General features: G+C 43.7%; 1 protein-coding gene across 1 annotated transcript; it reads right to left on the reverse strand.

The window, feature by feature from the left end:
* Window positions 1-5,563: 5,563 nt before the first annotated feature.
* On the reverse strand, window positions 5,564-9,385 carry TMEM17 (transmembrane protein 17). The gene is made up of 4 exons (XM_032103501.1): window positions 9,207-9,385; window positions 6,946-7,049; window positions 6,604-6,717; window positions 5,564-6,219 (listed from the first exon to the last, which is right to left on the reverse strand). Exons 1-4 carry the CDS (start codon window positions 9,352-9,354, stop codon window positions 5,929-5,931), a joined length of 657 nt encoding a protein of 218 aa, XP_031959392.1. The 5' UTR covers window positions 9,355-9,385; the 3' UTR covers window positions 5,564-5,928.
* Window positions 9,386-25,812: the final 16,427 nt, after the last annotated feature.

A 25,812-nucleotide genomic window follows, 5' to 3' on the forward strand; every position in this document is an offset into this window, starting at 1 on the left:
AAACCAAACTGCAAGCAGTCCCTGAACACAGCCCCAGAAAGCACCATTTATGTGTCTAACCCACCAAAGCCACACAGAAGGGAGAGCAGGAACAAGCTGTGTGTCAGAAAGCCTGCAGAGTGTTAATGATGTACAGTAAATGGGTGGTAAATAACAGGGCTGTCACTGCAAGGCTGCTGCGTGTGCCTGTTCTGCATGCAAACAGCACCGGGATTTCTGCAGGGCTGAGCCACACGTGCTTGGTTCCCATAAAGTATGGGAAGATCTGTGTTCTGGATGTCCTTCCTACAGGGTGGTGATCTGATGGCACGGCATGGGCAGCACCATATTATGTATGCAGTAAGCAGGACTGCCTAAAATCTTTCAGCTTTGGGGGAGAAGGGTCCCTCAGCCTTCAGGCCCAGGGCTGGCTGATTTCAACAGTACTAAAAACAGAGGAGGAAAATGGCTTAAAGCACTGCAAAACTTCTCTGAACATCCTGACCCCCCCGAGTTGAAGAAGAGTAAGAAATTATTATTTTTCTTTTACAAGCCCAAACATTTTATTCAGGAGGGCAATGGGCAGAGCTCTTGCCTGAAAGAGGCGGGGGTCAGTCCCTTTTCCCAGGTAACAAGTGCCTTGTCCTCTACACAAGAGGAAACAGCCTCAAGTTATACCAGGGGAGGTTCAGATTGGATATTAGGGCAAATCTCTTCACTGAAAGGGTGGCCAGGCAGTGGAACAGGCTGCCCAAGACAGTGGTGGCGTCACTGTCCCTGGGAGTGTTCAAAACCAGTTTAGATGTGGTGCCTAGGGACACAGGTTAGTGCTGGGTTATCAGCTGGACTCGATGATCTCAGAGGTCTTTTCCAATAATTTCTCAATAGTTCTATGACTCTGTAATTGAAAGCTGTGCTGAGAAATGCAAGTACAGGCAAATGTGTCCCGCCCTACTCACATGTGTTGGGTTGCTTTGTTGCAGGTGATGTTTAGAAACAAATTACTCTTTCACAGTGCATCCTCCTCAGAGAATTTTCCTTGGTTGGGTTTTTATTCTTATTATCCAATCTCTGTTATCACTGTAATATTTCATGCTTCTGTAAAAAAAAAAAAAAAAGAAAAAAGAAAAAAAAATCATACTCAAGAACAAAGCAACCCACAGCTTTTCTTCATTTCAGTCTTTTGTGTCCAAAGGGCTGTCCTGAACTCAATAACTGAGCTTTTATTGTGTCACATTTCACTGTCCCTGACTGCAGCCAGCTTGACTAATCCTTTTGCTGCTGCCTTATCAGTATTTCCCTAAAAAAAGACATTGTCCTTCTATTATCACCTTGACACCCACTCCTGAGTGCCTGGCGGGCTTTGAGAATTTAAAATATTTTTTTTTTGGTGCAGTTTTACTTAAGAAAAAGAAGCAGCTTCAAAATATTTCCCCATCCCATGTTTTTATACATGATTTTTTTATCATGATGAATAATCTGGAAATTAAAAAAAAAAAAAAGAAAAGAAAAAAGGAGTGAGATTCAGGTTTCTCCAGGATTTTCAAAATGAAAGTGTTCAAAGACTTGCTGTTCACCTACTCCCCGCTGCTTTATAAAAGGAAGATCTGTTGCATTTCTGGTTGTGGTAAGAATTTGCTTCAAATCGAGGTGTTTTAAAAGCAAACGACAACAAAAGAAATCAAATACAGAGTGCTTTAGCTACGTATTTTAATTATTGACTTTTACATTAATATCCTACAGAAGATAGTCACAGATCTTACTCTTGCAAGTCTTAATCCTGTGATAAATTTTATGTTTCCTGTGCAAGGCTACAGAGTCAAAGGCAAAACAAAGAGAGGAGAGATGTCCGTGCTAAAATCCTTTCTGTGATTCAAACAGGAGCTCAGGCACATTGACTGGTCAGAGTCACTCCGGACTGGCACAGGCAGTAGCTGCATGGGTTGAGAGGCTCTGTTCAAAGCTCCAGCAGTGCAAGTGATTAGGAACAGCTATGTCTGATATTCTTCTCACCTTCATGAATTCAGCTGGTGGTGTGTTTGCAATACATTGAGAGTGTGGTAACTAAAGAGTGCTCGGGCACTTTTTCTCCATTATTTTACCTGGGAACAGCATGGGCCCACCAGTGTGAATATAGAAGGGTCTCCTCTATGCCTTAAAGAACAGCAGTGCCCTATTTCACAGACTGCAGGAAATCCTGCCCTAATACTGGATGTTCAAGGCAGCTCTCAAGGCAGTCGTCAATACTTCCCAAATTCACCAGGGAAGCCACAGGCCTTGGCATGGCTGTGCTTGCAGCTGCCTGCCGGATTTGTTCCTTTCTGTCTACAGTTTCTCTGTTGTGCTCATGTCTCTTGGCCAGGAAATGCTCCCCAGGGACTATGTTACTTTCAAACCTTGGACCGTCTGAAGAAGAAAAAGTGCTTTTTTTTTTCCATAAGAAACTGCAAAAGTTGCATGTATTTAATGAATGTGGAACTGTGTGCTTTAGGCTGCTGCTTAGCTGGGGGAATAACATTTCTGCTGAATCCCTGAAGGTTTCCAGCTAGTAAATTTCCACATTTATTTTCTTTTAATAAATTCTCTCCTTCATGTACCCAGCGGCAACTTTGGTGGCACCAATCATCAACATACACATTTTCTCTCAGTGTTACACTTCTTGAACCTATTTATTCTGTTATAGTTTAAATTCTTCTTGCTCTTATCAGCTGACCCTTACATATGGCTTTGCCTGCCTCCTACAGCAAACCTCTTTATTATCTTTATTTGAAGCACTGAACAAAGTTCTTTCTAATTGTTGCTATCTGACCTTTCACCTCGAGAAACAAAATTTGTTTTTCAAAATGAATGATCTCTGCAGCCTTTCCCAGCTATTGGCCATCTTATCAGACCATGTAATGATGCCAATTCTACCTGCTTCATCAACTATTTAAAGATTCACACAGCCTAGTCCAGTTTATAAGAGACAAAGGCAAGAGTGAAATGTATGATCTCATTCCTCTGGGTGCAATTCTTGCAGAAATTGTAAAGAGTGAGCTGTTGATATGGAAAGGTTAATGCTGTACCCTCTTTTTTATCAATTGTGTGTTTTCTATCAAATCTATGTCTTATCTCATGTCTGCTTTATCAGATCTGCTTAAGTAAGGTACACATTTGAAGCCTCTTCTAAAATTAATTTCTCCTTCTTGAAAGTCCTGCAACTATTAAAGAAAGAGAAATCCTTTTACAAAGTCTATTTTAGACAAGGGACACAGGCCAAGTTCAGGTATTAACCATTTGCCAACTATGCCCTTGATCACAAAATACTCCTCTCATCTTCAAATTGATCAGTAACCTAAAATAGAGCATTTTAAGATAATGTGCCCATTCCTAATTTCTTTTATTCAGTTAAAGGAAATAAGGTGGTACAAATTTCCCTTAAAATTGGCTGTTGACCTTTCCTGACAGTAAACTTCATGAAATAAAATAACTGATTTCTGTTCCTAGGCTTTAGCCACTCAAAGATCTTGATTGTGAAGGGGGAGCTGCTGGTAACTATCTAGAGCATCAAAAAATAAATTTTGGGGGTTTCTTGGCACAAACTGCAGTGTGGTGGAAAGCCACTGTTGTACAGCTTGTGTTCAGAACCATCTGGATGCTGCCCAGTGAACTCCCACGTGTTTCCAGTGGTTTTGAGATCCTTCCTTTCACTTTGGTTTCCATCTATTCTGTAGAGGTGAGGAAAACCATCAACCCCCCTCACTGCCCAAATACTTGCTCTGCTGAATCTTAAATTCTCATGTCCGGCTTGTGTATTTTTTTCCTGCTTGCTTGATGTCTCACCAGTTCTTGTGAAATTTGGGAACTTTTGGTGTAATTCCCCATCGATTGTTGTTCTCCTGAGCACTACTATAATTTTATTCTCTTGTCTCTGGGTGCATGAGGAGCAGGAAGCTCATGGCAAAGCTGCAGCTGTAGACAGCATGCATTTTAGGTGCTTGCAAGCTTTCTCCACTGGAAGTAATGATGGTAATGGTGAAATTAAAACTGGTAATTATGAAATTAAAAATGGACTAGCAGATCTGTTAGGAGGCCTGAGCAGAGAGAATGCAGAGATCTTGTGTTTATCAACTATGTTGCTGAAGATCTATCTCACAGGCTGGTTTCTATGTTTAGCATTTCCAGGCAACTCTACTTCTAACAGTGTTTTTCTTAATTCTATTTCCCCCTCCTCCTCCCCATCCCCAATGAGCTATGTGTCCTTGTGTCTTTGGCGCCAGTTGTTTTGCATGGCAATTTGATCTTCCAAATGCATCATTTCCTTATGACTAAAAGCAAGGATTTCGAGTTACATCTCATGGCCTTAGCCTGGAGGCCAGTTCCTTGTTGGTGTACGGTCGACTTTTTCAGCTTCATGTTGTATTTCATGTACTCAGTGTTAAAAACCTTCCTCCAGCCCTGTTTTTTAGCACTCTCCAATAGTGTAACTGTGGCTGACATCAAAAATATGTCCAATGTTCCCCCTACACCAGTTAAGAATGTTTTGACAAGGATTTTCTAGTGCTGGAAAAGTATTTTTGAAATGATGTAACTTCTGCTTAAACCTCACTGTCTCCCTCTCAGGCTCTGATTACAGGGCTCTAAACGCTTTGTATTAACTGTTAAAAGCCACTCTTAGAGACTCTTAGAGACAAATCCTCTCTTTCTGCACACAAGGCAATCCAAGACGGTAGTTTGCTTAAAAACAAAGGGGTATATGCTCTGATAACACATGCTTTTACGATAATGAAATGAGGAAGGAAACTTAGTGTAATTAATTGTCCCATTCACTCATGGATTGATTGAAAGGAAAATGTTGGTAAAAGCATTTTTACCATTTTGGTAAAAACAAAAGCTAGTGCCTTTTCAAACTTGGGTTCTATAAGCTTTAAATATTCAACAACTTTAAGCATAATGTGCCTTTTTCATGTTAGACTCATCTTACTTCCAATCCTCTGAGCAGTTTGGATGCCAGCTCTCAAAACTGACAATTCTTGCCCTGCTTAAAGGACTCAAAGGATTTAGATGAAAAATTTATTTAAATGTTTAATCTCTATCACCCCTTGGCAGAAAAAGTGAACTTTTAGCCATTACCAGAACTGCAGAAGATAGTCTAGAATTTAATATACATAACAGGAATGAGAGAATCTTGGTATATGCCTTGACCTGGGAAAAACAGGTTCTGCCTTTCAGTGACATAAAACCTTTTTTTTAAATGGCTAAAATTTTGTTACTGTTCTATCTGGGAAAATTGCACCACTCTGAATTGATAGTTAAAACTGTAACTAAGCCAAAGGAGATGACTGTAAGAGTTTTGTGGAACAAATACCTTTGAAATTACATCCCTAGTATAGTAGTAAGGAATTTCTAAGTGCTGGAATTACCTGGAAGACCATCTCTGAAAGTGTAATCTTTGTTCACTAACTTCTTTTTGAGCCTCAAGATCTCTTGGGGTTTTTGTTTTGAGTTTGATTTTGGGTTGGGTTTGTTTTTTCCTTAACTGAGGTATCAGACATTAAATATGTGCAACACATCTGGAATACAGGCAAAACTGGTACCAACACAAAAAAGCGTAGAAAAGATTTATTGTAAACAAAAGAATTTCCTGCAAACAGTAAGGAAAAAGGCTTCTGGTGTTTTAAAAATGCCACAACTTTGAATTACATAAAAGTCTCCAAACCTACTCAGTAACAGTCCACAAATAGTCCACTCAAGTCAGTCATGGAATTGGCTTTGATTTTCCTTGCAGAGAGGAGCTCCAGCCTCTGAGGTTTAATGTCGGCTCTCGAGCAAGATCTATTTTTTTAATACCTCTGAGGCAAGAAGGCAAAGAATGACCCAACAAAACGGAAACAGAACTGCGGCAACATTGGGCCGGGCTCTGTCACCTTGTCAGGCCCTCGGGGCGCGATCTCCACCGGCACGGGGCCCCTACCAGCCCCGGGAGCTGCTCCCTCCGGCCGGGCCGGCAGCGCTGGGCCCGGGGCGCTGCTCCTCCAGGCGGTGGAACTCGGTGCGGCGGAAGCGAGCGGCCAGCGTGTTCACCATCCTTCTCAGCGTGAAAAAGGCCGCGACCACTTGGAAGGAGAGGAAGGTGGCAAAGATGATGTGGACGGCTCGCTCCAGAGAGTGGATTTTCAGGCCTTCATTGAACAGCAAGAAGAGAATTATAGGCAACTGCGGGAGGAGAGTCAGGAGCCAAAACCCAGCCAGCTCAGGCACCTGTAACAGGGAGACATCACCAATTAAAAACCCGACGGCTGGGATGAAAAATCCAAAATCTTGTGAAGGAAAGCCACTTTGTTTTAAATTCTCAAAAGCCAGCACATAATGTGGGAAGGCAAAGTGAGGTGGCTTCATATTTTCATATCCAGTGTTTTTAAGCATACTTGTATTTTCTGACAAAACAGTTTGAGGGAGTGAAGGCTCTCTTCTGAGGGAAAACTACTTGGAATTCAGAGAATTAAGTGGAAGCTGATGCCAAGGGAATAGAAGATGAAGAGAAATAACCACCTCCCCAGCTTAAATCTCTTAAATAAAATGTCTGCCAGCTAAACTCCCAAAAGCAGAAATTCTTGCAGAAATTATGTACATCTGGTAACGTACTTTCTCCAGGAGATTGCCCACGTATCCCAGGTAGAGTCGAATGAGCTCTGTCAGAGAGACCAGGATCATGATGGTGACCAGGATGAACTTGTAATAATCTGATAAGACTGGATACTGGAGGGGAAGAAGAGAGTAGAAGTTTCTGCCATGCAGTCTGTGATTAATTGAAGATACTCTTGTGCTATTGTCAGCTGACAGTAGTGGCATCCAAATACCCCTAAACCTCCAGTTCCCAGGAATTCCCAAATCAATTTAACAACCTCTAACTCCAGTGAGCTGTGCCCCATACTAGGTGTTTGATGTAATATACATTTACAAACCAGCACTTTCCTTAATTCTCACCTTCAGGTAGAGGATGGCAACTGTGATGAGCCACCAAAACGGGAAGAAATAAACGTTGAAATAGAGGGACATCTGCAGTGGCAAACTGGAAAGGATTTCACAATCTGTAGAAAGAAGATTTCATCACTCCTGCTGTAAATATGACAGAAGGATACTGCTCCATCTTAGCTTCATGCAGGGCAATAACACTCTTCCCACTCAAATTAAATGTTAAGAAAAATATTTTTATTTCCACACCCTATCTGGAGTTACATCATTTCCTGGAATCTAAGGCACCTTTTGGTTCCTGGGACAGAACATTTTTATCACTTAGTCATATATTCAACTTGAGTGTCCAATTGTTGATTACCTTGGTGGCTTTTAGCTTATTCCACCACCTCTGAGGCTTAGCTCAAGAGAGCTGCTAGAGAGCAGGCTTGCATGGACCACTCTTCATTTTCAACCTTTTACTTAAACAGAAACTTGGATGGAAACCAGTAATTTGTCAGATTCTTAAGAGATCATTTCAAGTATGTGTCAAACTAACGCTCAGCCTTTTAAGTCTGTAGAGAACAAAATGCATTCACTCAATGCAACGCAGAGAACAGCAAGTCTCAAACTCCAACGTGGGCAGTAAATTCTATATTTACAAATTTAAAATAGACCAACAAGGTCAGACTTATGAAAAAATTTAAAAGGGAATCATTCATTTTTATATGCCATATTCTAGTAAACTGATATTGCATCCATTTTGGTTTGTGTCTCTAGGCACATCTTCACTCAGTTACTACCTGAGCAAGTTTAGAAAGCACTCACTGTCATCTGCTGGTTTGCATTCAAGTCCTGTGCCTCTGCCTGTCACGTTGGTGGTGTCTGACTGGAAGCTCCTCTAAACAGTCACACTGCCTCACCTCCAGCCTCAGAACCACCTCTCTTCTGACACTGCCTTCTCTTTTGAGATCCTTCAACCACTCTCACACCTCTGTTCCACCTCGGTCTGGCATTCCACGCAGCCTGGTACAGTCTGTTTCACACGTCTTTATGCCAGGTGCCGAGGGAGCCATGGTAACCACTAGAAGTAAGTGGGAAGGGGGGAGGATTTGGGAACAGAACTGGGACACACCTGGGTGTTGTGAGGGGGAGAGATTTGCTATACTGAAATAGAAGGTGCAAGACTATCTATCTATCTATCTATCTATCTAGTAATCCCATTTTTAAGCATCGACACTTTCTTACATCTGCAAAGGAATTAAAATCTATAGGTACCTCAAAAGCAGTTTCACCATCTACCTAAAAGTGTCCCAGCTATCTAACGCAGGAACCTCTTCAACACCAAGACAACTTGAGCAGTCACCAAGATAAAATTCCAGAACACTGCTTTCTTTCAAAAAAACCCACAACCATCCAGTTATAAGTAACTACATTTCTGTCCCATATGTATTGGATAAAAATGTAAAGGTTCATGGCCATATTACGTAAAAACAGAGAAGCCAAGAATTCTAATTTCAATTGTGATAACAATGTTTAGGTATGTTAGAGGTTTCCTTGACATGGCATTGCTATTTATAAATTCTGTGCAAGTTCTAAGACTGTGTTTGGATGAATGTTTAAGCAATATAAGCCAATTCTAATTCATTTTTCTATCCCTGAATTAAATTAATGCTTATTTTCTGTGACTGCTAAAATTAATGGAAAAGCCAGACAGTATTGCAATGGCCAGTTGCTACAGCAACTCACCAACATATATATGTGTAAAACTTAATTTTTGAAATCCCGATGTCCAATAATTTGCAATTGGTTTCAGTGGATTGGATATTAACATAGGGGTATTCTCTGAAGAGAAAGTGGAAGGAAAAAAGCTTTAAGAGAGAAGCTATTTGTGAAATGTTTGATAAATGAAATGAAGAACTAGTAAGTGTCAGCAGCGTTACTACACAAAGAAAGAGGGTACTCCTGTCTTGAAATAAGAACGGCTTTTTGATTAATTTGATCGGCTTAGAACGGATTTATCGGTTTAAATGAGCCCAGCCTTTCTGCGTAGCCGTACTGTGTGCATTTCCATGGCTACTCTCGCGCCGGGGGTTTGAAACGGGCGCGTGTTGGCCCGCGAGTTCCACCGGCGATGCGATGGGCGCAGCTATCGGTCACCACGACAGGCAGGGTCAATAAAGAGGAAGCCGACAGCGAAAGCAGCTCCTGCGAGCGGCGGGTCCCGGCTCACAGGGGGGCTCCGGGCCCAGCCCCGCCGCCTGCCCGGCCCGAGGCCGCGGCCCGCGCGGTACCTGCGCGGTAGCCCGGGAACCCCGGCGGGGCGCGGGGCACGTCGCCGAGCGCGGAGTGGCGGCTGTCGCTGAACACGGAGCTGCTGAAGGAGACGAGCCGCCGCCGCAGGGGCTCGGGCAGCGTCGGGGGTCCCTCGGGCCGCGCCATCGCGCCCGGGCCGCGGCAGGGCCGCGCACGCGCCGTGGGGCCCGGCTCGGGAGAGCGGCTGGAGCGGAGCGGGAGCGATCTCGGGTTTGGGGCGGGAGCGATCCCGGCTTTGGGGCGGGGGGAGCGGAGCCTCCGCCCCGGGGATGGACCCCGAGCCCACCGGGGCGCGGCACTGGGGGAATGCAGCCCGCTCGGCAGCGAGCCCGGCCCCGCCCGTGAGCGCTGCCCGCGGCAGCGGCCTGGGGCTCGGGGTGCGGGTGCCAGCGTCTCCCCTCAGGTCGGGCATCGCTTTGCTGCTTTGCGGATCAGTCAGAGGGGATCTTTTTTTCTTCTGCTCTGCGAGGGCAGGGTGTGGGTTTTCTGAGACGGTAACCGGAATGTTGGCCCGAGGAAAGCTGCTGTAGAACCGCTCTGCTTCCCTCTGGATAAATCCGGGGAAATGCTCGTCCTCGATGACGGCGGGAGAGAGAGGGGGGAGTGAAGGAAGGGTGAACATTCTGTGTCGCGACTTAAAGTGAATGTGAATGACTCGTTTTACGAGAGCTGCAGGTGTAACTGAGCCAGAAAATACCTTTTCCTCAAGGAAACCTGTGTGTGGTACTCTGAAGTTAAAAGCTGTCATGAGACCAACACGGCCATTCTAGCCAAGTCAGCTTTGTCCCTTATTAGAGGTCTCATGGAATCACAATAAGTTGATAATGTAAACCCAACTTCTTCTTGTGCTTCTTTTATTTGGAAAATGTAGGCCCCCTAGAAATGAGGTGGCTTGCTCACTAGGCTTTTCAGTCCCCTTAGGGCCTGATTCCTTCCGAGAAAGAAAAAAAAGATGCCGTTCTTAGGCATGCGGGAAATTATTTCCTGCACAACCAGGTTGAAAGAGAGCAGCTTGCGCATTTTACTGTGAGAAATTTTCTGTTCCTAATGTGACATAGAATTTTAGAATGGTTTGGGTGGGAAGGGAACTTAAAGACCACAGTGTTCCAAACCCCCTGCCATGGGCAGGGACACCTTCACTCGGCCAGGCATGCCAGCTCACTTCTTCTGCTCCCCCACCTCAAATCATGTTCAGCTGCTTCCCAGGGTGATCGTGCTCCAGTACGACTTCCCAAACTCAATTATCTCCAACTAAATAATTTAAATCCTAGTTTAAATTTAATTTCATTCTATCCCACTGGGAGGACTACAGAGAAAGATGGCTAAACAAGCAGGAGTTATGAGAAATCCATTTGGCTTTTGAGCTGATGAATGGTGTAGTATTGACAACAGATACTTTCCTAAGGACTTCTCCAAATGTGGGTATGCCAGCAGGAATCTGCATTAAAAAATAACTGAAATTATACAAGAGTTTAAGGATCATTCTTATATTTGAGGAAACCATATGAAAACCAGCATTAATGTTGGATGGGTTTCTGAACTTTAAGAAGTGCAGTCTGTACCTGTTATTTTGCCAGTTGCCAGTAGGTGCTGGAAATTATTTCCTTTCGGGCTCAACAACTGTAATGGTGACTTTTGCACTGTTTAGCCAGTATCATCATAAAGTTCTCTGCTATAGACAGAGGCAAGGTGAGGAATCTGTGCAAGATTTTCAATGAGATGGCCAGAAGTATTGTTTTACTATTGTTGCCTTGGTCCTGACCTGGTTAACCACTCTTCAAGTTACAGAAACTCTCATCCTATACTCTCAACTACTTAGACACAAGAAACAGGTTTATATGAATTAAAAGTATGGCAGAGTTTTGATTAAGTCAGATATTCGTGGAAATTTCAAGGTTTTTTTCATGGTATGAGTTGGTGGCCTGTAAAAGTTCAGCCTTAAAGGATTTTTCCTTTTGATTACTTTTTCTGAATGAAAGATGGAAGAATTTTTCCTGAACTACACGTTATGCCTTTTCCTGATGCCAGTGGCTTTGAGTGGGGACCCCAATCTTCCAAGCACTGCTTGTCTAACGTTCCCCAATTCTGAAAACCTTCAAGCATAAAGCCAGGTGTCCTGCCAGCAGCTCTGCAGCAGCCAATGCTATTTTGCAGAATTGGGCTCTGCCCTTGTAAAAACTGAAGCAGTCCAGCTTAGCAGCCAGCAAAGTGTAAAACTGAGTAAAAGGTAAAGGAAAGGCTGATGGCATGCAGACACCACAAGAAATGTATGGATTTGCCATGTAGGCTCAGCTTCCAGACTCAAGGTGTGACTCTGTGATATTTGGCAGCCTTCCATTTTCAGCAGATGGCCGAGCATCCTGCATGTCCCCACAAAACAAAGTTGTGCACACTTTTGTTTAATATTTTTGTCTGCGCCTTAAAATATTCCCTGAAGAGAAACTCTTTGTTTTTACTAATTCTGTTTGATTTTTGCTAGACTGCAGCCTCCTATTTTTAAATTTTTATCTTTTAGCAATTTAATGATCAGAATTATTTTGATTTTCTCTAGGGAGGGATGGAGAGCATCCCTTCAAGTGGAAGAAAACCTTAAAACTTGAAGGATCAGAATACCTGGGGCATCTCCATTGACATGTCAGAGCTTTCTGTAACAGAAGGACAAGAATCTGTGCCATAAGGAGTGGGAGAAGGAAAAGCACTTAACTGTTACATGGCTGTAACAGAGACAGTGACCATCTGTATAAATAGTGTCACGTTTCCAGCTTTGGTGACAAAACTATCTGGCCTTTTCCTTTCTTAATGGAGAGGCCTTCCCTTGCTGAATCTCTGTCTAATTCACAAATGGATGTTTACGTAGAAATAACCAGACTTCCAGTTCTCTGTGCTTCAAAATAAGGTACTGAAATATGAAACTGGAAGAAATAGGCTCATAGTGGCCCAGCATTTTAAATGACTGCTTTATTTCTCTCCACACATGCTAGCTATAAATAAAACAAAAGTCTCTGAAAAATCTGCCTGCAAGCTTTAAATCAGAGAAATATTGGATCTTTATGTATCCACAACAGTCCAACTAAGTTGGTAGTCACTGGCCTGGCTCCCAGACCAAAGCTCCTGGGGCTCTCTGGCAACAACACAAAGCCATAAACACCAGATGCAGTATATCTGTGGAAATGAAATATCAGCAGTTTTGCACAATTGGCATTTCAGAAATGCAGAGTTCGTTTAAATGGTTCCAGTGGTTTACCTTTGCACCTGAAGCACAATTGCTGTATTTCTGGAAGTGTTGGTGTGGAGTGTCACAAAAGCTATTTTCTCTGGCATGCCTGTGCTGCTGTCCCCTTATGTGAGCAACAGAAATGACTCCCTTCCTTGCTTGCTCCCTGATACCTGCCTGGTGTTCTAGCAGGAATGCTGGAAAACATGTGAAAAGTGCTGCTGAGCCAAGGTATGTGCAGGCAGGCAGAGTACAGGCTTGCTTCCTCCCCATGTCCTCAGAATGAAGGGGCAGATTGGGAGTTTTAACAAATTACAGATGCCACAAAGACTCTAATGTGTGTGATTGAAAGCTGTGTCGGTGTCTGCCAGAGTAATTTCACAGCTGTGCTTCTGCCTTGTGATCCCCCAGGACAATCTTTTCTGTGTGTCACTTGTACAGGTTTTAATTTCACACCTATGGGATATTTGTGTCTGGTAAACAATTATTGTTGCTGATGAGACTTAGCCCAGGCTCTTGTGTCAAGTATTCTCAAGTACACATCACTGCAGGGATTCCCTGCATTAAATATATCTTGGCTATTTTAGTCTTAAACATAAAGACAGCAGGAAAAAAAAAAGAAAAAGAAAGAAGAAGAAGGAGAAGAAAGGGCTGTTACTTGCTCCTGCAGATTGAATTTCTTCTTGCTGTAATTGGCATTTAGTTAGAGCCACTCCCTGGCTTGTTTTATTTTGTTGATTCGTAGTTTTGTCAAGCATGCTGGGAAAGTCTGAAAGCTGGCACGGCTATTAAACAAGTTTTACTGTTTGTGTTGCAAAAGTATTCAAGATTTTTGTGGTACATGAGAAGGTTACTGAGAGTGAATGGACTTTGAGCCAGTTTCTTACTAAAGATCCTTGATGGGGCTTCAGCCTTGGTCTCATCTTTGCATAGATAGGCAAGCTGATCTTTCATGCATAATTTTAACTGTCTAAATATTATTTGTACAATCCAAACTAATTAAAGAGGCTTCACCTCTTCTCTCCTGGTGGGCTCCCCCAGAAGGCTGTTTATGGGAAGGAGCAATGTGCTTGCTGAATGTGTCTGTCGTTCTCTACTGATTACTGATCGAGTCTTGTTGTTTTGCTAAATCAAGGTGTATGGAAGTTTTAAAATGTGACTCTTTACTTTTATAGAGATCTAAGCTCTCCCAGATGATGTTTTGTGGGTCTGAGCTTCTCCAGATGGTAAGGCTGTTTGTGTTCCCTGGGTACCATGCCGGATGCTTCACCTGCAGTCTGTGTAACTCTTGCAAAGATTTCCTGGGACGTGGACCCTGGCAGTTCCAGTGCTTTCTCTTTTTATTGCAGAATCCCAAGATGGCACAGTATTTAAAAATGTACCTCCAAGGTGGCATGCATCAGCTGTGCAAAGGCAGGATTGATTCTGCTGTTGCACACTGCTGACAGGTCCCTGTGACAGCTGCCTTGTACATCCTTTGCAATTAGCCCGAGCCCAAACCCTGAGTGAGTGATGGAGGATAACACCCATAATTTGATCATTTAGGAAAAAAGAAGCCACAAGGCAGAGAGGACTGTTGTTTAGTTAACAGACTGATCTCAGGGTTAAGGTTTTTATTTTTAGTCTTTAAATTCCTATTTGGACAGTTACATAAATGCCTAACAGTGTGAGTATGCCACAGCTTCTGCAGAATTTAAATGGGAGTGGCAGCAGCACCCAAAATTGAGGTTAGATATTTGGATTCTTTAATATGCATTTGGATGTCTGAATTTGGATTTCTAAACAAGAACAATCTCTCTCTCTGCTTTGAAGCTTTGCTGAGTGCAAAGGTAAATATGAATGTGAGGGTGTTGTGTTCTCAGGTCAGCACCACTGTGTTTCCTTTGTCTGTTCTTCTCGCCCAGGCCAACGCCTCATCCTTGTGAGAGACAGAGATTGTGAGAATGACTGGGAATCCCACAGGTCTCACTGCCTAAGAACCACCAGAGTTCTGGTCTTTAGCTTCCAACAATGTGGGTTATGCTTTTGGGGATGTTGGTGCAACACTACTGCAACCTACAATATGGCCCTGTTGTGGTGTGGGTTTGGCTCCCTATTTACTTTTATTCCATAATCTCTTGGCTTTAGGCTCTTTGCTGTGTTGCCAGACAAAACTAACTTGGCTCAAGTTCTCATCAAGTAGTAAGCAGAAGGAGTGTGGTGACTCTCAGAAGCTCCAAAGAGTGCTTAATTCTTTTTTTCATTACATTTTCAATTGTTTAAGGCAGGGCCTTCTTATTTGTGGGTACATGCTGGCTACTTGTGCCATTGCACCTTAGTCTCAGCTGTTATAGTTACTGTCATCGTACGAATGATAATTTTGAGCTCCCCAGCCTGCTGTCTTTGAAATGTAAAATTTCTATTTGTCTTCTGAAATGGGATTCCTCGTGCAACCAGAGTCTATAAGGTGGTGCTTAAGACTGGAGAAAGTCTAGAGGAATTCTTACTATAAAGATGTTGCTTAAAATCAAGGAATTCCTTTCCTGCATGCTGAATTGTTCCCATTCATAGTGGAGGACAGGACTGAAGGATCAAATCCAGATTGCACCCTTGTCCTCTTTCTCCCTGAAATGCCTTATTACAGAACTCAATTAAGAGGAAATTTCCCCCTCAAACTCTGCCTTTATGAAATATTGAATCTGCAGCTGCAGGATTTATTACAACTGTATTTTAAAACACATGAAGCTGGTGCAGCAGCTCTAATTAGAAATGCGCTGAGCTCACTGTGCAGGCAAAGTGTTGTTTCTAAACTGTAGCATCCACATCAAGAGGCAGGTTTATACATGTTGGAAGGACAACCAGAGATACCTGTGGGAAAAACTGGAGTCTGCCGAGAAGTCCTACTGTGCTGTGATTTCTTACTTCTTTAGTTTGAATTAGCTCAGTTTGAGCCCGATTTTTGCCTCGGTGGCATTACTGAGTTGCAGCAGTTTAGTGGAGAGGGAAGACGAGGGCTAAAACCTTCAGTTGCAGCTTTGTGTTACAGTGTGACCAATTACATACTTTGCCACCATGGCCAGTAAGAAGTAATTAAAATGGAAGGTGGACCAATGCTGGATGTTTATGACAGTAAGGCTCCCCTGCGTTCCTTGAGAGGAAATCTAGCAGGCAGACACAGGAAAATATTCAGGAGATGAATACACCAGGAGAGTTCTGTTGTACACTACAAATTGCCCACCGTGGTACCAGGCAGCCTGTGTTGATCACACCTAAAGAACATCTCCTTTCCTTGAGTATGAAACATGGCAACCCACTGTAGGAAGGCTCAGGATTGACACTGCTGTCCTGCAGGGATAATTAGGAATTTACCAAAGCAGAGCAACAGACGCCTTGAGAGACGCGAGTCTGATTAACTCCATAAATACGTATTATGAAATCATGGGCAGTGTTCTAACTGTAATGAATTTCCCCTGAGGGAAAATATGCCTGAGTAAAGAAATCAGAAAGAACCTGATGCCAAATGCAGAATGGGAGGGAATTGCTATAAAGCTGGAGTCTATCCACATTTTAGTCTTTTCCTTTGAAGACTCAGATGAGGAGTTATTTCTCTTCATTTTATTATCCTCTAATCTCCAAAATCTGTATCACTTTCCTAAAACGCACTAGCATGTGTCACGTGCATATACAGCATTCCCCGGGAGCCTTGTTACTGCTTTATAGTCACTGCAGGTGAATTTATTTATAAAAAGGCAAGCACCTACTTGAGACAGCATAAGTCAGTATTTGCTCCTGTGCTGAAAGTGGATTTCAGAGTGTTATAATATAAAGGAAATGATTTTTTTTTTTTACATAAGTGTGAGACCAAAGAACCCTGGAGGTGAATTCAAGCAGTCCTCACAAAGACTGTTTATAATAAAATCTCACTTGTCAGACATGGAGAGCCTTTAACATCACATCTGGGTTAGCTGCTTGAGTTTGCAAATTGATCTTAAAGCTGCTAGTATTTCCATGGCATTCAGCTTTGCCTCAAGGAATCCTAGTGTAAGAGCCACTGAAAAAAATTTCTGGACAGTCCCTTCTTGTCAGTGAGGTCCCTTGCTTGCAGGAGCATCTCTTGGCAGCAGACATAGCATAGAGGAGCTCATGAATTGCCCCAGTGTGAAATTAGATTAGAGGTGCACAAAGCTGTCTTAAAACTGCCTTGTGCCAGGAGTGGGTTCTGGTGGCCTCAGAGCCTGGACTGACAGCACTTTATTCCAGCCATCATGTCCCAAAATCTCATTCTGGCAAAGGGTGCAGTCGGTCAACTGCAAAACCTGTTCTTCTGTTATTTCCATTCTGATCTCAATGTTTCTTTACTATTCCACAGTGAACTTCACTGGTAAATATCTTAGAGCAATTTTTTTTTCTCTGTGCCTTTCAAAGCAGAGAGAAGGACCAGTGCCAAGTTAAACCAAGCTTCAGAATGCCAGATTATCTGTGAGAGAAGGTTCATCAGTTTTCAGTGCAATGGGTAAAAAGCTGTAATTCCTTGGGGCTGGCTTGTTTCTGCTAAGAGTAGCCAACCAGTGTAGCCCTATTTTCCGTCCTGTGTGCAGTCAGGGTCCTGAGAGCACGAGGCACTCTGCTGAAGTGGATTAAAGGTATGGTTTGGGGTTTTTTGGATAAGGAAGATCTTTAACATTGCACGTGAAGCAAGCCACATGACTTCACTAGGCACTCCTGCAGTGAGCTTTATAAGGCCTAATGGATTGAGAGTTTGTTTCTTGTCCAGTCTTGATTTGACTGGGTTCAGCACGTGCTTAAGAGCTCTGCTGAGTCTCGGCTGAAAAATAGCTTTTCATGTGGGAATGCTGCAGAAAGGATAATGATCACAAGAGTCTGGGAGGCAGCAAAGGCTTCATTCAGCCTACTCCCTTTGAGCCTCAGCTCATATTGCTTTGACACTAAGAAGATGTTGAGATGTAGACTTTAGTTGAGGTAGAATTTTTCATCAGATTTCTTTAACCTGGATTTTGTCCCTTTTTGCCTATGTGTAAGTGTCTTTCTAGTCTCAAATATTTCAGAGAAATTGTAGTTTAAAAATCCTGTTCTAACTGCCCCTGAATTTTCAGTCATGACTTTCGTCAGATTTAAATGCTATTTGATTTGTAAATGTTGGCTGATATTTGGGCTGATTAATTTCTCATACCAGTTTCTGGAAACTGCAATACTCCACAGACAAATACTGCCCCAGCATATGAAAAATGGCAAGTGATCCAGCTGCTTTGGGGCTCCCAAACAGAGATGCATTGAAAAGAGCTGGCTTTTCAGCATGTTCCCACCTTCTGAAATGTCTCTGTAGCTATTAAATTGATAGAAACACAGTTTCTCAGATAGCTTGTACAGTTGAGAGTTTGTGACATACTAGGATGTGTCTTAAAGTCAAGACTGAAACGTATCTATCTAACATCTGTAAGATATCAATGTCTTTTTCCAGTTATCTTTCAGAAGGCGCCTTAACATGTCCCTGTCAAAGCCAAATTAGGAGCAATTGTTTGTTCTAAGCTAAAATTTCAATCCTGCTGAGAGCAGGAGAAGTTTGGTTGGTGGGAATCAGGTATTTGGCTGGTTTCTTTCAATTGTTATCTGTAACATGCTTCTCATTTTGTTTTTTGAATATATCACTGAGCTTCCTCAGTAAGAGGTTGTAATTTGTACAGCTGGAGCCTGAATGAGCCTTTGATAACCAGCTGTGGTTACCATTTCTGTCTATTCTTCATCACTTCAGACACTAATAGTCAATGTGCCCCGTGGATCCACAGGGTGCTCACTCTTGTTGTGGCAATATAGTTTAGTGGTTAGTGTGCATCCTGTGTCTTCCACACACAGGATTGCTTTTTGATTGGCATTTTGTGTGGTAAAGAGGGGATGAATTGAAAACTTCATCCTGAAATATAAGTGCACACACAGCCTAGGTGGCTTTTCAACGCAGTCCAATAAAATACAGTTTATTTCCTCTCTGATAATTTTAGCAGATTATTCAAAAATACTGTTTGTTTTAGACAGCTCTGCAGCTCCTCGCTCTTACCAGCCTAGGGACTGGGTACAGATGGAGGCTTGTTGATTTGTGCAGGTGAATGTTTCATTGCCAGAGTTCAAAGACTCTTCCAGAGTGCTCTGGCCAGTATCAAAACTGGATTCCTCCACTACGAATTCAGAGTAACTTCACTGACTTAAAAGAAAAAAATTGCAACTGCAGTTGGCCTGAGGGGTTTTCATTTCAAGCTCTGTGACTTTTCTCAGATGTTTTTCTTAGGCTGGGCATTTTAGAATTGTTAGGCTCGTCCCACAATGATCTTGGCCTTGTTGGATCCCTCTGCAGTAACAGCTGTATGAAGATGAATTCCATATTCTTGTCAGGAGCTCACTTGCTTTGTTGGCCAGTGCATTTAGAAAGCTGCTGTCAGTCTGGCTGATTCAATTCCAGAGGACATCTTGATTTTTTCCAGTGCTGCTCTTATTACTTTATTCCTGCATGTCAGGTAGTGTCTCAGCACAGACAGGGACCTACACAATAGCTATTTTTCTGGTGCCTTTTTCTAACCCCAATCATACTCCAGTGTGAATACTGACTGCAAAGACATTGTTTGGCTTGGTTGTAACCTCCCTACTTGATTGCTTCCTCTGCTTGCTTGGTCTGTCAGAGACCTACTGTTTCTCTAGACATCTCCCTCCTGATACACTTCAGGCTTTTTTTTTTAATTTCTTCTGGCAATTTATTGTCCTGGACTTTTTTCTTTATTATATGTTTTTCATTTTTTGTGTCAAAGTCCGTTCCATCTATTAAAGACAGATGAACTGGATTTACAGTGCCTGAAATATTGTTTTGGCCCTACAACTCACCCTCTGGCACACCATTAGAAATTATTGCAACTTCTCCGTGTCTTTACTTTAAAGATCCCATTGAACTCGGGCAGACCTGTGTGGCACTTTTCTAGCAGGAGAATATTTATTTAATCCCTGTATAGAGAAGCAGAGAGCAAAATCCTAAATCCATTTAAATCAGTGGGGCTTTTCCTGAGCTCCAGCTGAGTTGTGGCTTAATGATCAGGTCTGTGGTCTGTAGTCAGCCTTGCAGCAAGAGGAGAGAGAAGCACAAAGCAGTATTTTCACTCCCATGTTCTGGCATCACAGGCTGAGCTGAGGGATAGTGTGCTACAGCAAGGGCTGAGGGACTTGAGGGACTTTTCTTCTGGTTCTGGCACCAAACCCCCTAAAAGGTACTTTAAAATTTATGTTCTCACATTCTGGCTGTAAAATAAGAAGGTTTCTTGGTGGTACAGCACAGTTTGAATGCACAGTTTTGCTGGTGTCTTGCAGTTGCATCCGAGGTTCTGCCGATGAATGTCTCTCTGGGACTTGCTAAGCCCACAAAGCAACAGAAAAGCAACAGATAAGCCTAAAATGAGTGTTTATTCAGGTGCTTAAATGTGTTGTCTGGAGGGGGCCCGAATTTATTCCCTATGAATTGTGATGGTGTGTCCCACTGAAAGTCCTCTGGCTTGATGGCAAGCCTGGCTCATTCTCCCAGCAGAGAAGTCTGCTGAAAAAAGGTGGGTTAAAAAGGCTTCCTCCTATTGCTGTCCCTTGCTGAAGAGCAGCTTGAACAGTGAAAACTGTCAAGAGTGCTTATTCAAAGAAGCAACGTTGGGAGCTGAAGATAAGAGCATTTATCTCCATGTCAGAACTACTCAATGTCTTCACTGGACTCCCAACATGCCAGTAACAAGGAGCTTAGGCTGGAGATGCTGGAGTGCCAGGAGTCCAGGGGGTGCTGTTTATCCCACTGAAACATGGCACGCATCAAATCAATTACACGGTGCGAGCGTATTCCCCCCATCACCAGCCAGCGTTGTGAGCTCGGAGGAAATATGTTCTCCTGGGCACTAGAGGAATCTCCTCCCTTTGGATGCTGATTTAATTTGAAATGTATATTAGAGGAGAGGGAGAGAAAAAGAGGGAGAGGAGACGGAATCTCGTATGTTCTGCAGCAAATTGCCACATCGATCTTTTCACTTGGCAGACATAGTTGGACCTGAGGCTGTGAGTCTGTGGGATGTGCTGTATTTCTGTCGTGAATTGTCAGCCTCAGAAAGCACAGGAGAAAGAGAGGCATGGTATCAGAGTAGGAAACCATTAACAAAGGGACCAGCAAGCTGTTTAACAGCAAAACAGAGCACTTGCATTTTTGGATTGCGCTTGCCTTCAATAGCTAGAAATGTGCTTTGTGCTCCTTGTCTCCTGCCGTGGTGAAGCGCTGATGGGGAGAGGTGGGACATTAGGGAAGGGCTGGTGTTTCTATGGAGGCTGCTGTTCATCGTGGCTAAGGGCACCCACAGGACCTCAGCCTGCCCCGTGCCTGCCCCTGTCCCACTGCCACAGCCCTCCCTGGAGCCGTGTGTGGGACAGCTCCTCCATGCGCGTTTTCCCGTTGAGTTTGCACCCCGAAGGGACCACCTGTGTTACACATCACCAGTGGCCAGTTTGGGAGCTGACAGGATCATGCATAGAGTCTGCAGGGACCTAATCTTGGAATCAGAAACTTTCCTGAAATTGCTCTGTCCATCAGGAATGTGGCTTAAAATTCTGGTTTTGCTTAGATGCCTGCCCTGGAGGCACTGCAGGTGGGGGCCACAGCCGGGCAGCTGGAGCAGCATCCCCCAGAAGGTGCAGTCCAACCCGAACAAACCTGAACATTGGTAAACTCATGAACGAACAGCAGGCCTTGGGTATCCCTCTGCCTGGATGTTTGTACCACGCTCTCTGGAAGGATGTCGGTGCCTTGGGATGCTCGTGTTTCTCCCGAGCAGAACCAAAACACTAGAGAGCGCCATGGATTTGCAGATTTTGGCTTGTGAAGTGCAGTCTGAGGCTGTGAGTGCTCCCTGAGGGGGAGGATGTAGAGGGAGCTGTGCTCGGGATCCAGCCCGGACTCGCTGCTGTGTGCTCGCTGCTCGGGAAGACTTGGGTATGGAGAGCTGGCTTCCCTCTGGATATGGGAGCTGCAGGTGCAGATCAGGATGAAATGTCTCAGGAGGTGCCCATAAGGAGCTTCACAGGAGGATTGACTTTGTTTTTGAGCTCGTACTTTCCCGTCCTTGTGAACTGGAAAGTTCACAAATTTTAATTTTCAAGTCCTTCAACACATAAACAACGTTTAATATTTCAGTATGTTTGAATGGCCGAGTCATTTCCTTAAAAGCAGGCTGGATCAGATTGTTTTGCTATCTCTTATTTCCACGCACGCAGAAGGCCCCGTGGGCTTCATGTGGGCTCTACCCTCTTCTTCCTTGTGGGAGGATGAGTTCATGACCATGTTAGCAGTGCCCTTGCTGCTAAAATTGCCCTTGCCCTTAGAGCGTGCTCTGTCCTGCATCTTCTCCCATCATCCAAGGCCACCTGAAGCCCCCCTTTACCCTGACTTGATGAGGAAGCAGTCTACATGGAATCATACTCCTCTTAATCACTGATCATGTGATGCTGATGACTAAACCTTCATTGTAATGAGCTGTCCTTTTTTTAACTCCCCTGCAGAAAAATGAGGCTTCACTGAAACCTGACTTACCTTTCAGAACATGCCCATCTCCATGTGTTCAGAAGTACTTTTTCACATAAAAACTTAGGAGTTTTTTTAAACGGAGGTGATGTGTAGATATTTTGGGATTTTAAGTTCACTATTTTTCTCCTCCTTTTCTTGTGCTACTTAATCTAAAAGGCTAAACAAAGTCTTGCCATTGTTTTCCTCTCTCATATTTTTTATTGTTTTCTGGATGTTTTATTAGCTTGACATTTCTGAAAACATTTCACGTTGTGAGAGCTCAAAATAATAAAAGAGAAAAAAAAATGGTAGAAAAGGCAAAAAGGTGATAGTGAAAAGATGTTTAGAAGGAAATGTTTTTATTTAAGTTGCTAGCAGGAGGAAAAAGACGAGGGAATACATTTTTCCCTCCTCATCAAAATTCTTAATGATGTAGATGTTTAGAAGTTTATTGAGGAAAAAATCAGATTTTGGCACGTCTGAATGGATACAGTTTATCCTGTCCTGCTTTGACCTTCCTCGGTTCTCCTTGGCGTTACTGCTGGCCCTCCCTGCCCCTTAGGCTGTGTCAGAAGCGCCTGGAAACAGCAGATAAGATGGAGCCTTGGGGCAGAGCACCTTGCGAGCAGTGCTGGAGGGCAGGAGGCATCTGTGTGCTTGGGGGGAACCCCATGGATATGAAGAGCTGCTGTGTGCCAGGCAGAGCTTCTGTCCAGGGGGAAAACATCCAAGGGGGAGCCTTTCCCCCCTGTGCTTTGAGAACTGCCTCTCTCCTCTCCATGGAAGGGGGGTGTCGCCCATCCAGCACAGATCCAGGCTGGTATTCCCAAGCAAGATGGTGTGCCTGGCAGCAGGCAGAGGATTACTGGCTGCAGAAATAACTTTTCAGGAAGTGCCTTTTTGAGATTTTATCTTTTTGTTTGGAGAATGTTGGAGCTATGCAAATCCCTGAAGAAAACAACCCTGGACACACAGCTCTTGAAAAGAAGAAAAATGAGCACTAAGCTAGAAAAATGGGGCAAAGCACCCTGAAATGCATTAGAGTTCAGTGGAGGTGTTGGAAGTAGATAATAGGAAGGATCTGGAAGGTTTTGTGATGGGAATATTGCCAAGCTGCAAATATGCTATAAATGTCTCGGGGACTGAGGCACACAGGATATAAACCTCGTGAAAAAGAACAGATTTCATGGCTCTGCTACTCCGAGAACAATGTGTTTACTGGGAATGTTGGATTAAAACTGGATTTCTCCATCAACAACTGTCGTCAGTATGTGCTGTGTTATAAGTGGGCAGGGGACTTCTGCCTGCATTAAATTAAGGAGTGCAGAGTTAGGAATAGTTTCCTTACTCGGGATGGCATCACTCCAAGCCTCAAGGTAATTTATATCTCAGGTAGGCATGCTGTAGTTTAACAGGGCTAAATATGGACAAATGGAAGCCTGATGTGGGAGCAGATGCACTGGAAGCAGCAGCAGAGCTTATGGAGAGTAGTTAAATATCCTTTATATTGTAGGAACCAGCATAAGCAGTTGGTTTTTTGTTTTAATTGGATTTTGGGACAAAGCACAGCTGGTACAAAGCTTTAGCAGGAATTCAAATGCTGCTGCTTATTAATGCAGTAAGTGATTATTTACAAGTCCTTGTTTTTTCTTTGCTTTTTAATACTCTGACAGCCACAGACCTATGTAGCATGTTGCAAACATAAGGTTTTTAGGGAAAATCAGCTGCTTGTTCTTACAGTATTTGGCAAGGCAGGAGAACTTAGTCACAACTTGCTAGAGGTAATCTTGCATTTTCCTTGGCAAAGAACGGGTGGGAAGAAAGAGAGGGTGTCAGTATCCTTCTGGTCAGTGTAAAAATAGCAAGTTGGAAAAAAAGTCACACAGATGATTTAACCATTTTTCATCTCTCTGCTCAGAGAACTGGGAAAAAGTGTGTTTGACAAATGAGTTATCACGTCAGCCCCTCAGCAAAAGAAAACCTTTCTGAGCAAGAAGAGAACTATCCTTTCCCAGTTACTTTGTAGTTCTTACTTCAGTGTTTTGGGAATAATGATCATTTGGGGACTTCTTTTAACGTGTGGGTTTGGCTTTGGGTATTTTTTTTTCCTTACAAAGAAGAAAGAAGTCAGCATGTAGAGACATTAATTGGTTGTGCCCTCCTTGCTCCAGGAGTGCTGGTGGAAAAAGAAACCCAGTGATCATCCTTAGTGCACATGGGCTTCTTAATATTTGGCACCAGGCAGCAGGCAAGATGAAAGTGTGTCTCTTGACAGCCAGCTTCGTACTGGCAGCCTTTACTCCAGGCAACAAATTAATCCACTCAACTGTGTTCTGCATAATTGTTGATACTGTCTTAATTGGTGCCATACGTTTCCCCGTGTCGACATGTCCATGATGTTAATGTCTAGGGACTGTTGTTTCCTGCCAGCCCAGGAGAAGCACAGCCTGCTCCATCCCAGCTGAACTCCTACCTGAAATGCCTTAGTAAGAAATTTGACGTTATGGCAAAGGGAAAATGAAGGGCCATGTTGGGGCATGACTCAAAATTCATGGGAAAAAGAAGTTGGACTCCTGATTTCAGTAGTGTTTGGAGATGAGCCAGCTCTTCCAGGCTCTCTAAAGGCAATCCAGTACAGCTGAAGTCAAGTCTGAGGGCAAAGGAGCATATTCTCCTGCTCCCAGGAAATCTGTGGCGGGGGCAGGCGAACGTTTTCCTAGCTGTGGGGCGTCCAGGTCAAGGCAGCTGCAGAACTAATTGACCCCAGAGCAATGGCTTTGTGGATTGGGATTATCATTCTGAATTTTATCCATTAATGAACTGGCAGCCAGGGCAGAGCCTGGAGTGCAAGTGCAGCCCGCTGTCCCTCCTTCATGTGCTGTGCTAGCAGGGCAGGAAGCTGCCGGGGAGGCAGGGAGCTGGGTGGAGCCCAGGCTGAGGTGACCACGGAGGGGCATCGATAGTCAGCTCCTGAGAGGGAACAGCCATCTCACCACCAGGCAAAGGCATGGCTGATCCCTCCCTCCCTGCCAAGACAGGGTACAGGCGCTGGATGTGGTTACCTCTGAAGTGCCAGCCTCAAAAAATCCCAAGTTAGGCACTGAAATAAAAAGGCACTTGTGACCATCTCTGTGGTCACTTGCACACCTCCTAAATAAGAAGTAGTACCATTCCTTTGGTTCACCGAGGAATTCCACGGTTACAGTCATTGGAGTTTGGAAGCAGCCAGGATCCTTATGATGGGCACCTCACAGGGCTGCATGGGAACTGAATAGTTCTGTATTCCAGGTGCTGGAACCATGAACAGGATGTCAGGCACAAGCCAGCAAACAGTGATGAGGACCAGATGTTGGATAACATTTAGCCACCCCTGCTAAACCTTGAATTATCTGGTGTGGGAAAAATGGCACACAATTTGGGATGTGAGGCTCTATTGTAAATGTGCAGGGAGGGCAAATAGTGTTTGCCCAGGTGACCCTGCCTCGGACACCTCTGGGTGCCTCTTTACTTCTGCAGCGACCTTGTTCACTGTAACATTGCCTGGGCACTAATACATGCACACACACTCTCTCTCTTTCCCTCTCTCTGCTCCTAAGGTTAATTGATACGAACTTCACTTATTGTCATCATTTCATGTGCCATCATTTCTCATTCAAGCTGTTGGCTAGTTTTAGGCAAAAATATTTATGTAGAGATGAGAGAAAGAAAGTTTTTTCCCTATCCCTTTAGTAAAGCCATCAGGGTGTATTTAGGCTATGGCCAGTGCATGGTTGAAAAGCTCATTTAAGGGAGCAGCAAAACATTGGAAACA

Source organism: Corvus moneduloides, chromosome 3 (genome assembly GCF_009650955.1).
Source record: "Corvus moneduloides isolate bCorMon1 chromosome 3, bCorMon1.pri, whole genome shotgun sequence".
Lineage (NCBI taxonomy): Eukaryota > Metazoa > Chordata > Aves > Passeriformes > Corvidae > Corvus > Corvus moneduloides.

Bases quoted from the DNA above. Each gene is read 5' to 3' on its own strand.
- TMEM17 (XM_032103501.1), bottom strand. From the start codon at position 9,354: ATGGCGCGGCCCGAGGGACCCCCGACGCTGCCCGAGCCCCTGCGGCGG. The intron at 7,050-9,206 runs GTACCGCGCGGG...TTCTTTCTACAG, and splicing joins GTTCCCGGGCTACCGCGCAG to ATTGTGAAATCCTTTCCAGT. The intron at 6,718-6,945 runs GTGAGAATTAAG...CTTCCCCTCCAG, and splicing joins TTGCCATCCTCTACCTGAAG to TATCCAGTCTTATCAGATTA.